Here is an 18,428-nt window from a genome sequence, read left to right on the forward strand (position 1 = left end):
TCCTGGCTTGTTACCAAATATTTGGAACGAATGACTCCCTGTGATCTTTTTATCTTGGCTCAGTAGCTCTTGAAGAAGCCCAAAGTCTATCCTATAAGGCCTTGCTCACAAGTGCCCTCACCTTGGTGGCCTTTGCACTGGGGGAGGGGGTCCTGCCATCTGTCAGGTGAACTGTGGGACTCAGGGCAAAGGCAACTACACCATACAGCCTGTCCAAACCGTGCCATTGGACCAAGAGTGGGTATGTCTGACACAGTTTTTCCAGAAATTAAAAGAAAACAAAACTTTTTCTCTTTCTTTTTTCCTACGTGGGAATTTGGAGGATGGCCAGTATTATGATCCCAACTTACTCTTTGGCTGCATGATGTTTGTGCAGATAGCAAGATCTGAATGCAAAACAGCAACTTTTTATCTTAACACTGTACTTTAGGAAATGTTCTTGGGTGAATCTTTCAATTAACTGACATTTAAAATCTACTGTTGTCACAACTGTTTGGGGGGATATATTGTATATATCTAGAAAAATTTTAGAGATGCTCAAAACAATGCTTATTTTTCAGAAGGAGTGAAGACTTTTACTTTCAATCACTCCCTTTCTATGCTGTTGAATATATATGTGTACATAACCATGAACAAAAGATTCGTTTTAAAAAAATATGCACTAATTGCAACAATATAATCAATAAAATATACTTAAAAAATAAAAAAAATAAAAATAAAAATAAAAAAAAGACTTAACAGAAAAAAAAAATATGCACTAATACATGGAGAGGCATTTCTAACCTCCTCTTTCTTTTGTTTCTGCAGACAATAGCAGTTGTAGCAGGAAAGATTTTTTGGAAAGCATTTTAATATTATAATAACTCTATACAGTATAGTCTAGTTTTTAGAATGTCTTCACATTTTCTTACAACTGGTTTCAATTTTAACTAAAGTGATTCATCATTTTTTTCAATCAATGTATTTGAACATCCACATTGTGCTATATTCTGAAGACACCATTATGAACAAGAGTGACACGCATCTGCTCTCATAGAGATTATCGCGTTGGGAGTCAGTCAACACATGCGATTAGCACCTGCTGTGTTCCCAGCACTGTTCCATGTGCTGGGAAAAGAGCCCTGAGTAAGACAGTGAGTTCAGTTCCTCTCCCCAAGAAGCAGACGTGGTTAAGTGGGTTAAGTGGGGTAGTCATGCGAGACAGACAATAAACAAGTTAAAAAATAGTAATATCAGATAGACCCATGAAAAAATTTATACCAGGGTAATGTTGCCCCTATTTCGTGGAGTTTTGTGGGGCTTAAATGACAGTAGCCATGGAAGGGGCCTAGAATGGTGCCATGCCTAGGGTAAAGGGCAATACAGCATGTTTATTCTGTGTTATGAAAGTTGCTGAAGTCCTCTCTAAGGAAGTAAAATTTAACTTGGAACCTAAATGATGGAGTTAGCTATTTAAAGATATGGGAAGACAGAGAGTTTCAAACTGACGCAATCTCTACTGCAAAGACCCTGAAGCTAGAACCAGCTTAGCATGTTTGAAGGACCCAAGAAAGGAAGTGCAGAAGGATGACAGTGAGTGAGTGAAGTTATGGGACGAGGCCAGAGAATTTGGCAGCAGTCAGTTAATGTGTGCTGTCCAAGGTGAAGTGTTGGGATTTTATTCTTAAGTGTAATTAGATATTACTAATAGATGTGACATGATTTGATTTATTGTCAAAAGACCACTCTGACTACTGGGGTAGCCTTTGGGGGAAAAGAGTGGAAGAGGAGAGAGCAGTTGGGAGGCAGGTGAAGGATAATGATGGATTAGCCTAGGGTGGCAGAAGTAGAACTAGTGAGAATGGGTGAATATTGGGATATGGTTTGGAGAATGAAGTTCCCAGAACTTGATAATGGATTAGATATGATGATTGAGGGGAAGGGAGGAAAGAGACCTATCAGGGATGGTGACTGTTGGTCTGACCACCCGGGTAAGATGGTGGTACCATGAACTATGATGGGAAATCAATGGTTTTATCTGGCTAAGTTTCAAAGGCTTGATACACTTCAAGTGAAGATATTGTATAGGCAATTGGTTAATTCTATATACGGTTAAGGGGAAAGGTCGAGGCTGGAGGTATTTCAAAACAAGGACAAGGTGAGATGACCTGGTGACTCATAGCAGAGATATAAAAAAATAAAAGGCAGAGGGTTAGATACTAATTACAATATGTGCAGATACTTGCTGTGAAGGGGAAATACCTGGTTAGTGAAGAGGGAGGTTGATCAGGGAAAGTTCCACAAAACAGTTATATCTGAACTCCTAGTATCCATAGAACACCAAGTGGTGACATTGTGTCAGTGAGGGAGGATGCTGTCCCACAGAAGTACTGCATCTGGTCTCATAGCTAGTGGTTTAATTGTAACTTTGTTTTTTACCTGAACTACTGAAGTACCCCATTAAGATACAGAATAGCCAGGCACCTAGGAGCAAAGGCTCTGAAGCCATTCTGTTTGGGTTCAAATTCTGGATCAATCACTCACTAGGAAGGTGTCTCCAGGGACATTACTCCATATCTCCATACTTCAATTTTCTTATCTGTAAATGGGCATACATCAATAGCTAACTACTTATGGACTGCTTATTATGTTACTTGTACTAAGATTTTAAGATTTAACATGCATTATTCAACACCCCCCACCCCCCACCTGCCACCTATAATCAATAGAGTTGAATGCTATTAAGAATCCTCATCTTACTGATGAGGAACCGGAAGCCCATTCATCCATGCCACAAACATCTGTGTGTCTGCTCTGTGCCAGGCATGTTTCTTCGTACTGGGGGTACATCGGTTAACATAACAAACTCCTTGCCTTCGTACAGTTTCAGCCTGGGGGTTAGAGAAGAGAAAAAGATTAAAAACATAACAAATATGTACGTTATGAGGTAATTACAAGATGATAAATGCTATAGAAAAAAACTGAGCAGGATAATGGAGCTACGGAAGTTGTGGTTTTAAGTGGAGAATCCAGAATAGACCTCGCTGAGACGGTGACTTCTGAGCAAAGATTCCAAAGAAGCGAGAGAGCAAGCCACCCAGGTGACCAAGGACAGAGCACTCGGGAGCGGGAACGGCGAGTGCAAATCCAAGAGGGAGCATATGCTTAGTATCCACCACCAACACCCCCCAGAGCAAGCAGGAGAGTAAAACGTGGTGACAGGCAAGGGCTATGCACCCAGTTTAAGAACTCTGACTTTTACTCTGGGGGAGATGAAGAACCAATGGGCAGTTCTTTTCAAAGAAGTGCTATAACCTGACCTCTTGTTAACGGCCCTTCCATTTAGGCTCAAGGTCCGCACAGGCATTCCGAGCGCTAGACTCTGTGCTCCCAAGGTTAAAGAACCAGTAGCCACCACAAAGGCTCAGCTACGCAATAAGCGCCGGCTCATTACTGCGGTGACCAAGATCCGTTCCCTTAAGCCCGGCCCCGACCTACTGCCCTCTAGCTCCCCAGCTCCAGAGCCTCAGCACCCACTGAATCCCGTCTCCACGTAGCGCTTTCCACGCTGCGGATTGCGCGATTCGAGCAGAGAGAGCAGGGCGGAGTCTGAACGTAGGCGGAGCGACAGCGCGGGGGAGAACACTCGGAGTTGCAGACTCAACTGGGCAGCCCCAAGAGCCCACTAGAGACTGGGACTGCGCCTGCGCACGCCGGCTCCAGGCCGCGGACATTCCAGAGACGCCTTCACCCTGCCCCAATTCCGGGGCGGAGTTCTTAGTCGCGCCGGCGCAGAGCCTCGCCGCAATTTACGCTTGCGCGCTTTGCCGGCTCGGCGCCATCCCCCCGCAGGTTTTTCGGATGGGGGAGGGGGCGAGTCTCGGCGAGTCACGATGATGGCGGCCACCGGCCTGTGGTGAGCTAGCGGATTCTCTGCTTGTCTCCAAAGGCTCTTCGAGCCTCCAGCAGACTCAGTGGCTGGCGCCAGGCACTTGACGAAGCACGGCGGCCAGAGCTCGCGGGAAAGGCCGCAGTCGCGGAGGCAGCGACGTGGCCCGAGGCCACGGCTGGGAGAGAGGCCGATCCGCGGGGCGAATGTGACGAACCCCCACCCCCACCGCCTTCCTCCCGAGTGCACGAGGAGCGCGGGCGACCCCGGGGCCCCGCCAGGCCACAGACCCCGCCCAGCGGCCAGCACCCGGAGCAGGCCCGGCAGCGGAGCGGCGCGGCGGCACCATGCAGGTCACCCTGAAGACTCTGCAGCAGCAGACCTTTAAGATCGACATCGACCCTGACGAGACGGTGCGAGCGGCAGGGAGCGGGCGAAGGGGCGGCAGCGCACCGGCCGCGCGAAGCGCGCGGGCGGCGCCGGGCCTGGGCGGGGGGCGGCGGCAGTGCGCGTGGTCCCCGCCTCGGCGCTGAGGAGGGCCTGGCGGCGCCCTGAGCGGAAAGAGCCCCGGATACACCGGGGGGTAGCGCGGCGTGCTTGGAGGCTCGGGCCCCGGGCGCTGGATGAGGCCTGCGGGCAGCGCCGGGGGTCCCTGCCCCGGTGGCGTGCGGCCGACCCGACCCTTGCGAGTTGGCCAAGAGCTTGGTGGCAGGAGTAAGGGGAAGCAGTGGCCGGACGCCAAAGGCCTGGTGGCAGATGGCGTGGAGCGCACGCACGCGGGGTACTGGAGGCCTTCTCCTGGGAACTGTGCTTAGTGGGGACAGAGGGGGGTTTGTGTGTGTCGGGGGGGGGGCGGTGGTCAGGGCTTCCTCGCGGTGTAGCCGGGCACTCTGGGGGGGTGCATAGGTGGGGAAGTGAGGTGTAGGCGTCGCCTCTACCCCCGCGTGGACCTGGTTGGGCGCTAGCTAAGCTCTAGGGAGGTGGTAATCGAAGAGAAAGAGCCTTTTTTAAAAAGGGTGTCAGGTTCCGTCCGCCGCAGGGTGAGAGGTGAGGCGTGGGGAAAGTGGATTCTGTGCCCTCTGTCCCCCAGAATTGGTAACCCTTTTATTTGCCTGCATATTTTGGCTGCAGTTCTCCCACCACCGAACCGACACCTATACGTAGATTGCTCTTTGAGGCCTCTTTGGTGGTGAAGATTTTTGCTTTAGAGTCCTCTCAGGTCCTCGGTGTTGAAAGTCTTGGAATTGTAGGAGTTGGAACCGTGCATCCTCCCCCCTCTGCCGCCCCCCAGTAATAGCACTTCGTGGGAGAAAAACGAAAATAAAAACTTGAGTCTTCGGCAGTTAAGCCTTTGAACACTTCGTAAGTCCACATGGTCGGTTCTCATGCCATCTTCTGTATGTGTGACTGCAGAGAGAGTCACTATGTTGAAATCAGTCCAACTTGACGCCAAGAATCTACACATGCCAGGAGCATAAATTTACTGCTCACGTCGTAGAATTGTCGTTCTCTACACCGTTGAGGTTGTCATAATGCTAAATTTAAACCAGCAACTTTATGCCTGTCTGTATTTTAAAAAAAAAATTGATTCTGTTAAATAGATGCGAGTTTCATTGTGGCTTTGTACTTATTTGTTTGCTATGTACCTAACTTGTAGAGATGAGACGATGAGATGGTATTTGATTGATGGTCACCACTTGAAATTATTAGTAAGTGGATACTTTTGAGTGAGGATAGCCTGTTTGTTTACCTGTGTCATTTAATCTGAAGTTTTCTACATCTTTTAATCATTTAAAACACATTTCCCAACCTTTTTGGAATCCTGGCACAAAATGATTTTAATTCAAGACATGTGTAGAATTACGCTGTGTGATTAAATTCTTAAAGATGCAGAAAATATCGATTGTAGATGAGAAACTTCAGCGTCCTCAGAAGTAATCAACAACACCCTATGGAATGATGTTACTAATAGAAATCTGATTAATTAATGCCCCCTTGTTGCTTAGTGTGTACTAATAAGTGAGAGGATGAAAGTTAAAATGCAGCTGTCTCTTTAATGTTTTCAGATAAAACTTTTCATAATTGTCTATTTGATTTCGTTTCTTTGTAGTATCAAACGTTGGTGCTGCGGGAACTTTACCAGATTGTAATATTCAGAATTAATTCCAGAATTATTGAAACAAAAGATTCTTTTTAATATCGATTTTATTGAAGTTATTCAGTGACTTTTCAGCTCCACTGTAATTAGCTCTTTGGGCACTTTATGCATACATTATCTTAGAGCCAATATTGTGTTTGTATAGATTTTTAACTATTTGCTATTTTCCAGTTTATTTTCAAGGCAGTGTATTAGTTATATGAATTTAAATATCTTTCTGGAAGTATATATTTTCAGAAAGTTCATTGTTACAAAGTGGGTTTTTAACCTTACTTTGCTATTTGTATCAGTGTAAAAACTAACACTTATTCTGGGGCAATAAAAAAAAAGCATTTAATATGTGAAACATTGACATTTAAAATGAATTGTAGATTTTCATTATAATGAATTTAAATTTCAGAAATATTTTCAATATAGAACTGTCTTAAGTTTATAGTGGGTTTTTTAATTAATATTTTTGACACAGAATTGAGTGTAGAATTCTAGTAAGAAAAGAAACAATGAATATTATGTTTATATAGAGAGAGACTAAGTATCCTGTTTCTAATCTGTTGTGAAAACTAGGTAACCAAGGATATTAGAGCTAGATCTAAAATTAAGGGGGAAATGGATTTTGGTGAGATGTGTAAGGAGATCCACATAAAGTGAACAGATTTTGGTCTCTGAGTCCTCTATTTTGGCTGCTCAAAGGTTTGTCCTTGTTTGATACATGTTTAGAATGAACTGAGGAAATGAAGTAACTTGAAGTTTCCAGCAGAGAAACTCTTGTGGGGGATGAGCAGGAGCAAAAATGAGTGAAAGAAAGAACTGAGATAAGAATCATGGGAGTGATTCATTTGTTGAACAAGTACATGTTTAGTGAGCTTTGACTGGCAAGACTGGAGGAGTAAGTACAGGGACTCTTAGGACCTGGTCAGGGTCTCCTGGAAGCCTAACTGACCTAGTTATGGCTTAGGGCTACACAGTTGGAGTTGTACAAAGGGGAAAAGAAGGCTAGAGGATTTAAGGTGTGTATTTGCTTTAGTTTCTGAATGTTGGAAGTCCTCCTTTTTTTAAACTAACAAAATTTTCTTAACACTAGCCATTTTGAACAATTGCAGAAGTCTTTTTATTTCAATAGTAATTCATCTCCTTATAAAATACTCAAACTGTATCTGTGTGTGTGTGTATATATATATATATATATAGAAAAAAATAGGAAGGTGGGATGGGGAAACCATTGTTTGAAAGAATATTCTTCATTATGTGGAGAAATTTAAGCTATTTATAAAGCATTCTGAGATGTCTAATAGACTGATACACAATTCTTAAAAATTCTAATGATTGGTGGTTTGATGGATATTTAGAGGGAAATGGAGTACACAAAGTTTTTAAGCTCAGATCTAAAGTCACTTAATTTTTTTTTCCCATTACTTAAACCTATTAATTGAGAACAGGTGGATTAAAAACAAAAATTAATATTATTCTGAAACAGTACAGATTTTATTGTTTCACTGAAAATGACAAGAAAGAATATTGTATGCAGATTTAATCCTTCAGTCTGTTAACTCCTGCCACTGTTGTGTGCTTCCAATAACTGGACAAAAATAATAATAATAAAACCGAGCTGGGATGACTCTTTAAATGCACAAGCTGAAGTGTAATTATATTGCTGTACTCGTATAAGTGACATCAGAGCTGTGTATCTACATTGGAAGTTTTTGATAAGAGAATTTAAAAATACAGTAGTTTTAATTACTATGGATAACATAGCGTGCTGTACAGTAATCTGCAAATAATTACCTTGTTTTGCTGTTTATCTGTATAATGTTGATTTTGCTATAAAATATTGCTTTAGTACTTGTTCTGTGTATGGTATTTGCTAGCTGTTTTTATTAGTGAATTTTTCCTGTTGTGGTTTATTGTATTTAATTGAGTTGTACTCGAGAGAGTGCCTTATTGTAGGTGTTTCCTGGATTATTAAAATATCAAGTAGTAAATGTATTAAAAATCTACATTGCAGAGATGAAACTAAGGTTTCTTGGCTTACTGGTATGGTTTCTGCCAGACTTGCTCTTTCTATACTGGCACACTATAGACATTTAATGAAAAGATCTTTTGAACGAATCGAATACATTCTTTCGGTGAACTGTCAAGTCATTGATTCCTTATGTTTACCTGTTGATTCATTCATTTAATATTTGTTGAGTACTTATTAAATGCCAGGTCCTGCTGTCATGGTGCATACATTATAGTGGAATTAATTAGTCAAAAAGCAAATTTTTAAAACCTGATAATTATAAGAGCTATGAAATAGGGTGAGGTAATGTGATACTGCTAGGTGGCTACTTTTAAATTGGTCACAAAAAGCCTTTCTAAATTAGGTGATGTTTAAACAGATCTAAATAATAAATACTGAAATGGGGAGAATATTTTGTCTATGTAAAGACCTTTAAAAAGAGTGTTTTGGGAACCAGAAAGTCTTGTGTTGATCTGGGCGGTAAGGGTGATTAGAGATTGGAGGGTTAGGCTAGGGTACAGAGCCTGTAGTGCTTTGTAATCACCTGAGGGTTTTCAAGGTAGAATAGAAGGCCTTTGGGGGGGGTTTAAGCAGAGGAGGAAAATGATTTTTTGGTATGATTTTAAAGAGTTAACTTGGACTACTATATATGGAGAATGATAGTAGAAAGGGCAGGACGAGCCAAAGCAGTTAGAAGGCTTGCACAGTGGTCTCAAACAGTGGAGGCTTTGACCAAAGAAGTACAATAGAAGTGGAAACATGAAGAGAAGTGGATGGATTTGAAATAGTTTGTGAGTGTAGAGTTGAGAGAATTTTTTGATGGGTTGGAGTGGGGAAAATTGAGAAATTGAAGGTTAAACCTAGATTTTGGTTGTATAAATTGTATTAATACTTATGTTCTTTTTCTGAGATGTGGAGAGCTGGAAGAGGAGTGGTTTTGGGGGTTGGGATGGGGACTCAAGACCTAAGTTTAAGATGCCTGTTGCACATTCAAGTGGGGATAACAAGGAGATTTGTTAAGAATCTGGATTCCAGAAAGTTTGGGCTAGAGCTAGAGACTGACAGTAGTCCGCATATACTCCTATGGTTGACTTCAGATGAGATCATCCAGCAGTCTGTTTTAATGCCTAAACTCTTTTGAGCCCTAATGGCTTAAGTATTCATTGTGTGTATTTAGTCAGCATCTGTGCTACTAGAATTGAGGAACCTTGATGAGAATGTTGCTGGCTAATAGGATGGGGCCCTAGCGTTGAATCCTGGGATGCTCTAACGTGAACATTGAATAGTGTTGAGGTCAGTCAAGGAGCAACCTTGGAGGTAGGAAGAATACAAAAATGTGTGTGTGGTGTGTGTATCTGTGTTTGTGTTTCAAGGAGGAGGAAAAGGTCAAATTTGCCTTAATAATTGAGAAATCAAAAGTAATATTTAAAACAAGACATGACTTTTGCTTTTGGCAACTTGGAGGTCATATTTGACCCTGATGAATAGTCTCCATGGAGTGCTGGGGCCAGAAATTAGATTTGAGTGGATTGAGGAATGCTTGGGAGATGAAGAAGTGGAGATAGTACCTACTGACATATATTGATATTACCCTTGACATTGTCCTTTTTCCTGGTGTAACTGCCTTCATCTGTGGAAATTATTACAGTAATTCTGAGCTTCACACCATGTGGTTGACGTTGTTTAAAAAAGTAACCCACACTAGAATTGTGAAAAATATGTAATAGTGTGTGTTTTAAAAAGAAGAAATGAAGATCAGCATAATTAGTAACTTGCCTGGGATCACCCAGTCAATGGCCTTGGTATTGATAGTTTTAATATCTATGAAAGATAGTCTTGCCCATACCCTGACCTTCTATTCCTTAATTTCTCACCCAATGATCTTTACTTCTGCTATACCTCTGTCCCATTAATAAGTAACTAGCACTTATCATTACTATTAGCTGTAACTCTTTCCCCATCCCCACTAATCTGTTTTTGGTATCCCACTTGAACTTTCCTCTGATTCCAGTTCTAAGGAGACCTGTAATTCATTTTATTCATACTTGTTTCACTGGCCCTCTCCTCATTTTATCTCCTCCACCCTTGCCCAGCTCCAAACAGGGCTGATAATTATAATCATCCGCATGCAAGGGTCAGCATAGCATCTCTCTTGAGCCAGGCTACAGGGGTTTTGATCCTGGCTCTAACATTTGCTGTGTTATCTTGTACAGATTGCCTGATTATGCGCCTGTTTCCTCATCTGTAAAATGAGAGCACTGCCCCTGGAAATACTAACCTCATAGGGTTGTTTAGAAGGTTATATGAGTTTGAAATAATATACATAGAGTGCTTAGAACTGTGACAGTGCTTGGCAACATGGTCCCACTCACACTTTGTTGTTGTTACTTGGGAAACCCCAAATGTGATTAAATTGAACCCTGTGTTTGTGCTTGCACCTGTGCAGCTAGAAGATGAACGCATTGCCACATTGACTTGTTGCACTTAAATTCATTTATATTAACCTTAACTAGGCCCTTCGTCCGCCTGATAGTCATACGTCTCCCTGATCCATTCACAGAGTTCATATCATCTCTACTTGTTTTCAGCTGATGACCCTAGAGTTTATATTTTCTTGAAATTTTTTGTTTTGTTGAGAATATGGAAACAATTGGGACAAGTTTTACAAGGGCCTACCAGAGCTACCTGCCTGCTAACCTTTTATTGTGGGTAGCTATCTATTGTGGGTGGTGCTCTCTAAGGTCAATCCCTTCACTTGTCTGCTACATTCTATACTACTCTGTCGTTTGTGAAGGACATCACTCCATCAATTCTCCTTTTCTCTTCTGCATCTTTGCCTTTTCCATTTCTAGAGTACACATACATTTCCTCGAATTTAAATACTCCTACCCCTCATCCACATTCCTCTTTGGCTACTGCCTCATTTCCCAGCGCTTCCTTACAGCAAAACTTGAGATCAGCTCTTTAGTCTCTACTTTTTTCTGTATCTTGCTCTCTTTCACATATATCATACCGTTTCTAAACTTTGTAGTTGTTCTGTGTCCTTGAACACAGTACTTAAGTCTCTTTTCCCATTGGTAAAATGGAAGCACAGTAATAATAGTAATAATTTACCTGGCTTCATAGAGCAGATGTGATAATCAGGTGAGATCGTGGATCTGAAGGTTTTTAGTGAAATGTGAAATTAGAAATAAATTTATGCAATTTTAAAAATAAATTCTGCTTTCATCAGTTTTCCATTATTGATGTTTTCACTATCCTTTCTAAAAGAGGTTTGTGTAACTCATTCTCTCAATTTGATGTAATCAGCAATTTCAAACAGTTTTTAAAGGCTGTGTTCTGCCTTTTTTTGGCTTGAAAGTTGAGTTATTTGATGGGTAATGTATAAAATTTTTGTCACTTTTGGAAAGAAATGTGCTAAATTTAAGCCTGCTATAGAACAGTGAACCCTATGGAAGGACACCATACCATCTGTTCGCTATAAGTTTGAATAAATAAATTTTTTGTGTAGTGTCTCTTAAGAGCTAATTTTATAGCTGAGTGAACTTTATAAACCCTTTAAAACATTATATAAACCTTTTCTAGCAGAGGAGGTAGACTGACTACTAATGACTAATACATAGAAACAGTCCTAGGTGCTTTAACAGGTAGATAAAAATTTGTCACTCCCTCTGCCTTCTCCCCCACACTCTTCTGGTTGGTTAGGTAGTTGACTTTTTTGGTAGCGCATTAGATCATCCTCTGCCTATATAAAAACTTTAAAAAGTTAACAGGTATCTTGGGAGTTCCTACTTTTCTACTTTCTCCGTCTTCAAACTCTGTGCCTCTTTTGATCTTGTTGAAATCATACTATTAGTAATATATTTTATAATAAAATAGATTAAATTGGCACTAATAGATTGGCTTAGGAAACTAAGTACCATAGATTCTGAATAGTATATTTAAAGTAATATAGATTTTGGGACCATAACCCTAATTTAAGAATTAATTTCCCTTGTTTATTATCTGTTTATACATTATTAATATTGTATTTTCAGTTATTGTTTTAGTAAAAAAGAATCACTTTTTTTGTGCTATATTCTTTTCATTCCTTGGGTCTTGTGGGGAGATTTTTCGTGGTGCACTGAAGTCAACTAACATATTTATAATCAATTCTATTTTTAGAATTAGCGGGAACCTACTTTGGGGAAGAAATTCGGGGAATGCTGTTTGGTGCCTGTGTCAGTTTCTCAAATGGAAGGATACCACCCAAGGAATCTAAAAAAGCTTTGCCCTTAGTGGAAATCTATGAAATACTTTTGTAAACATACTTGGCTTGGGACTATCCTTCCTCTTGTTAATGGTTAATTGCCAAAATTTAGTTGCTCACCCCTTTTTTAAATTTGCTAGGCTATGTAGTATTAGAAATACTGCCTCAGACTTTTTTTATCCTCCCAATAAAATATGCTCCCCAAATTGCAGTATATTCTGTAATATCAGTAAGCAATGGTTGGGGGAGTGCAAGGAAATCTTTTTTTTTTTTTATTTTAAGCTCTAAGTTTTTGCTCAGATTATCGAATATTAAAATAATTCAGGTTTGTTATAGTATATAAAGTAAAAATTGATAGGCTTTGGGCCACTGATCTTAAGTAGCTACTGGACTCTGCTACTAATCACATTTCATATCTACACTGTTTGTTTCTGAAAAATAAATTGCTTAGCATCTAGCTTTTGTCTTTTAAAGATAATTGTAAATATTTCATTTATTCAGTCATATGTGCATGCATGTTGTGAATACCTCCCGTATATAGTCATCATTCTTGCTGTAATTCATAGTATTCAAATAAATGCGTGTACAATAATGCATTTTTCATTGCACCATTGATAGCCTTTACGGTTATTTTCAGTATTACCTGCAAAAGTGTAGTGCACATATTTTGTTATGTATGTTTGAAGTACTTGTGTGAGCATCTCTTCAGCATTGATTTCTAGATGCAGAATTATTGGATCAAAGGCTGACAGATTGCCTCAAAAATGCCTGCATCATTGCTCACAAATATTAAAATGGTATTTGTTTACAAATACTAACTTTCATATGACTGACTAGCTGGGATTCAAATAGAGATACAGCACAGATTAAATGAGTTTAAATATTGTGAAGCTCTTTGTATACTGCCTGGCATATGGTAAGTACATAGACCTGTGAGCTATAAATCATTTAGCCACAATGTTTCAAGGTAGTTTGTATAATTCTTTTTCCTGTGTTTAGATATAAAAATAATCAGGAACAACATAGTTACAACTGTAATAAGGAAAATATACTGTAACATTGAGAAGCCTGGGTTATTAGAAATATTCATTTGCTAACCTAATTAATAAGCATTAGTTTTAGAAACCTTATGCAAAAGTGCTGTGTAAGTAGACTGACATGCAAAACATCATACTACTCTGAGGGGGATATAATTTATAAGATATTATTTTGATACCTGAAACATACAACTTAAATTTGTTAAATGAAAATGACTACTTTTAATGGTGGTTGGCCTGAACTAGAGTAGTGCCATGGGATGTAATGTAGTGTTCAAATTGGGAAATAGATGATAAATTGGGACCACTGGATAAATGATTTGATGTGAGGAATATGAGAGAAGGAAGAGAAGCCCCTCTCAAGGGAGTGCTTTGAAAAGGGATAGCCCATCAGCTTTTGCATTAGCATTTTTAAATAGACTAGAGGCATACTTTGGAGATACTGCTGGTTTCATTCCAGACCACCACAACAAAGAGAGTATCAGAATAAAGTGAGTTGTAATATTTTTGCTGGAGGGTGGGGTCTTGCCTTCAGTTCATAAAGAAATAGAACATCTGTGAAGTGCAATAAAGTCAAGCAGATTAAAACAAGGTATGCCTGGATTATTATGGTTGTCTCCCTTTTGGGGAAAAAAATAAAAGCCATACCAGCTGTTTAATATTAGATATCGAGTATGCTTTCCTTTAAAGTGCACAATTTTATAAGAGAAGTGTGTGACTTGGCTAGGAAAAAAGTTTGATTTCTTGAGTGTTAACCATGCTTTGTTTCTAGTTGAATTAATAATAAACTATTCTTTAGGAGGAAATAGCAGAAAAATGAAAGTGTAGCCCTGCTTGTTTATTAGCCTTGGATGAAGTAGTCCTGGTTATTTACTGGGACTGGGGAGCTCAGTTTCAGATCCATCCTGGTGAGATGACCTGGTGGAACAGGAGTGATGATGCAGGGCTCAGCACAGTTACAGGAGTCACAACTGCATGCACTGCTGGCCAGAACCTTCCCAAGAGACACCATGTGCACAGTTGCTACCTTGTTCCTCCTTTGCAACATCTAGAAAGTTTCTTTATAAACTGTTTTGAAAGTGTGCCCAATTTGATTGGGTTAGGGAAGACTTAGGCAAAATACTCTAGAAGCCGTCCTTCAACAAATGCTTTAATGTTGAATTGCCTGTGAGAAACCCACTTAAGGTGTCCAGTGAGAGGCTGGGTATACATTACTAACAAAGGTTAGGGGAGAACTGGGCGAGAGATACAGATGACATCTGGATGGTTATTAAGACTAAGAGTAGTTTTCCTATCCTGGAATAGGAGGAAAGGCAGCCTTAAAGGGCTGGCTAAGGAAGATTTCGCAAAAGAGTGAGCAGAGGACAGGAAGAAAACCAAAAGAGTACGGCATTATAAAAGCCAAAGGAAGACCCTGTGAAAAGGAGACAGATCAGTACTGTCAGATGTGACAGAGAGGTCAGGTATAACAGGGAAGGACTAAGAAATGTCTGATTATGAGGTTGCTGAAATCAGTGCTACCGGTAAGCGCAGTCTAAATGGAATTGTGGGAGTAGGCACTACTGGAGAAGAGAAGCAACCAAGTGAGAGTGAAGTCCATGCATCTGTTCAGCAGCGCTGCATTGCACAGTTGAGTAATAGGTGTGGGGTTGCCAGGAACTGAAGACAATGTGTAGTTTTTGAAAAACGCTTGAGACTTAAGAGAAGGAGAGAGTAGCTAGCAGGAGACAAGGGATTGTGAGGTTTTCATTGTTATGTTCTTAATATTCTTGAATTACATTTTTAATTTCTTTGAAGCAAATGTTATTTACTATTAAATGATTGGAGGTGTTTTGTCATCTTTTGTCCTACTTTACAAGGGTGAGTTCCCCCACCCCATCCTTTTTTTTTTTTTTTTTTTTTTTTTTAGAGAGCGGTCATTATTTATTTAGGCTTTTGAAAATAGTGAAATAGTCTTTGTGGCCTAAACTGTTAAAATATATATTCTTTATGGGTGCTAGAAATAAAAGTACAGTTTCTATTGGATAAAAACTTTATGTCAGTTAAATCTCTCTTAGGTGCCTACTCATCCTGACCTGTCAAAGAATGAGATCCCTGTTTGTTTATTTCTTTTTGGGGGGAGTGTCATATATTGCTTTTTATTTTCTTTTTTCAACAGTTGATAACTGAATACCAACTATGTGCTTAAACCACCATGTACTGTTCTGAGAACTGGATTCACTCATAGTGACACGTGTGGTCTATAATTCATGATTTTCACCAAGCAGTCACAGTTGCAAGTATTGCATCACTTCTTTCTTTCTGAAAAAGTTGTGGAAAGAAATTTATCTTTCACCACAGAGTGCTCTAACCAAGCTCTGCCACTACTCAGTGGACTTTGGGCAAGTCAGTTAGCGTGTAAGATAGCACTTCTCAGACTTGTTTTTAAAATATCTCTTTATACTTAAAAATTGTTGCAGACTCATAAATTTTGTCTGTGTACTTATTTATTGATATTTACCGTATTAGAAATTAAAACAAATTTTTTGTTTTTATTTTTTTTATTGATTTTGCTATTACAGTTGCCCAATTTTTCCCCCTCTGCCCCCCTTCCATCCAGCAACCCCCACTCCCTGAGGCCATTTCCCATACTGTACTTTACATCCCATGGCTATACTAAAGCAAAATTTTAACATGCTTATTTAAAAATGATAAACCCACTACATGTTGTAATTAATATATTTTTGCATCAGTTATGTTCCAAAACAGCCACAAAAGGCAGGAGAAGACTGATGTTGTTTTCCTCTTTTGCAAATCTCTTTAATGTTTGCTTAATAGAAGGTAGATGGATTCTTGTTTGCTTCTGTATTTATTTTTTTGTGATGTCACTTGCTTTGTGGCCTCTGGAAAACTTAACTGTATACATTTGAGAAAATGAGGGTGAAAAAAAGTCAAATAATTTCTTTTGACCTTGTAGACCAGCTAATAGAATCATGTGAACCTTCAGGGCTCCCTGAACCACACCTTGAGAATCTCTGCTGTAGGCCTTAGCATCCAGTAGCAATATAGGGGGTCATCTAGATTGTTTTTAAAGACTACTTTATCTCAGAAATTTAGATAGTTTTGGGTTGGCCAAAAAGTCCTTTACATTTTTTCTGTGCAGTGGCTCTAGTAGTGCTTAGTTATCTTTAACTTCATTCGAAACAATGTTGTTAGATTGTATTGTGACAGCTGTCATATCAGCTTGTGTTTAAAAAACATTTATCAAAATTGGTGAATTTTTGTGCAGCCATTTTAATATTGAAGATGGAAGAAAATACACAACATTTTCAGTGTATTATGTTTATTATTTCAAAAAAGGTAAAAATGCAACTGGAACAAAAAACAGATTTGTAAAGTGTATGGAGAAAGAGCTGTGACTGATCGAACGTGTCAGAAGTGGTTTGCGAAGTTCCTTGGCACTATTGACATTTTGGCCAAATAATTTTTTGCTGTAGGGCTGTCTTATGCATTGGAAGATGTTTAGCTGTACCCCTGGCCTCTACCCACGAGAAACCAATAGCAGGAGATAGCCAACATACTCAAAGTATCCAAATCAAGTTATTGGTGAAAATGGAAAATGTGTTTTATTTTATGGAAAAAACATGACAGACTTTTTGCCCAACCCAATATTTCTTATCTTCTTCTGTTATTATAGAAGTGCTAACTGAATGTATAGCTAGTTAGAACTTGCAACATAAATGTTAAAGCAGAGCAGACCATAGAGTTGTTAAACAAGTTGTGGACTCTTGTACTGTTATTCTGAACCACACCTGGCACAGAGTTTACCATTTAGTAGAAGAAGAGTATACTGTACTAAATTCGATATTGCCGTGGAATTGATATTCACAGTTGAGATCATATTTTCTGAGTGCTTTTTAATAAAGTTGTTACTTGTGTTAATTTTACCTTTGAAATTTGGAACAGAAAATATTGAGCTGAATCCTTTTTTATTTTTTTAAAAGATTTATTTATTAATTTATTTTTAGAAACAGGGGAAGAGAGGGAGAGAAATATAGAACCACTTGCCTCTCACACATCTCCAGCTGGGGACCTGGCCCACAACCCAGGCATGTGCTTGACCGGGAATCAAACCCCTCTGGTTCCATGGCTGACACTCAATCCATTGAGCCACACCAGCCAGGGCAAGAGACTTCTGATGAATTTCTGCTCTGGGGAACATCAGAATAGCAGTAATGCTACTGACCCATTTCAGGAAGATCACTGTAGCAAGGGGGATTTATATGGTATTTGCAAGATACTCTGCTTCAAAGCTTGGGGTCAGAAGAGCTGGGTTTTTTTCAGCTACTGTGTAGTAGCAATGTGATTTGGCAAGGATATTTAACCTCTTTTGGTTTCCTCATCTATAAAATTGAGTGGCTACTACTCCCATTTGTCATATAGTTTTGAGGATTATGTGATTTTGTGTCTTAAGTACTTGAAGCCTTTCCCTGGCTGGTTTGACTCAGTGGATTGAGCGTCGGCCTGCGAGCTAAGTGTCGCTGGTTCGATCTTCCAGTCAGGGCACATCAGAGAAGGAAAAGTCTGACTCCAAAAAACCTCCGCTGCCTTGCGGCATACCTCTTCAGGGGAAAGGCTAAGGGAGTAAACCCCGACAGAAAATCCGGAGCCGGAGTCCCTAAGGCGGTTTGACGTTGTAGTCAACACCGGCAACTCCTGCGGCGCACCTGAAGCCAAGCTGTATTGACTCCGTCTTTCCCTTGGACCCTTCAGCTGCGAAGAGAGGGGGGGTCTGCTGCATGGGCAACAGCAGACCCTCCATATCACCCTGCCCAGGCTCTGTAGCTTCAGCTTCACTGGAGAGGACACTCCAGCGTCATCGCAAGATGTCGATCCAACACGGGAGGAGACAGATACCGTGTCACTCCCGAGTCGGACTGCACAGCCATTCTCGGCGGTGCAGATAGACTCTTAAGAAGCTACACCATCGTCTCTCGAGATGGACGGCTGCCGAAGACTTGAAGCCATATAAACATTACTGTCTTTTTTGTATTTTGGAAGACTATACCATGGCTCTTTAATTGTACAAATGAACCCTCTCTTTGTATCCCTATCAGACAATTTTCAAAGCTCAGAAC

At 40.2% G+C, this 18,428-nt stretch overlaps 1 protein-coding gene and 1 non-coding gene across 2 annotated transcripts in view; one reads left to right on the forward strand and one right to left on the reverse strand.

Moving 5' to 3' along the window:
- Positions 1 to 302: 302 nt before the first annotated feature.
- LOC150013512 (small nucleolar RNA SNORA23) lies at positions 303 to 449 on the reverse strand. Its single transcript, XR_016510982.1, has one exon. It is a non-coding gene; the product is annotated as a small nucleolar RNA SNORA23 (small nucleolar RNA).
- Positions 450 to 3,667: 3,218 nt separating this feature from the next.
- The window catches only part of RAD23B (RAD23 nucleotide excision repair protein B), a 47,249-nt gene continuing 32,488 nt past the window's right edge, over positions 3,668 to 18,428 (forward strand). The window contains exon 1 of the mRNA XM_090274524.1: positions 3,668 to 4,281. Coding sequence (XP_090130650.1) covers positions 4,216 to 4,281 — 66 coding nt within the window. The 5' untranslated portion in view covers positions 3,668 to 4,215. The remainder of the gene's footprint in view (positions 4,282 to 18,428) is intronic.

The sequence above is a fragment of the Furipterus horrens genome, unplaced genomic scaffold, assembly GCF_987537825.1.
Source record: "Furipterus horrens unplaced genomic scaffold, mFurHor1.1.pri manual_scaffold_4, whole genome shotgun sequence".
NCBI lineage: Eukaryota > Metazoa > Chordata > Mammalia > Chiroptera > Furipteridae > Furipterus > Furipterus horrens.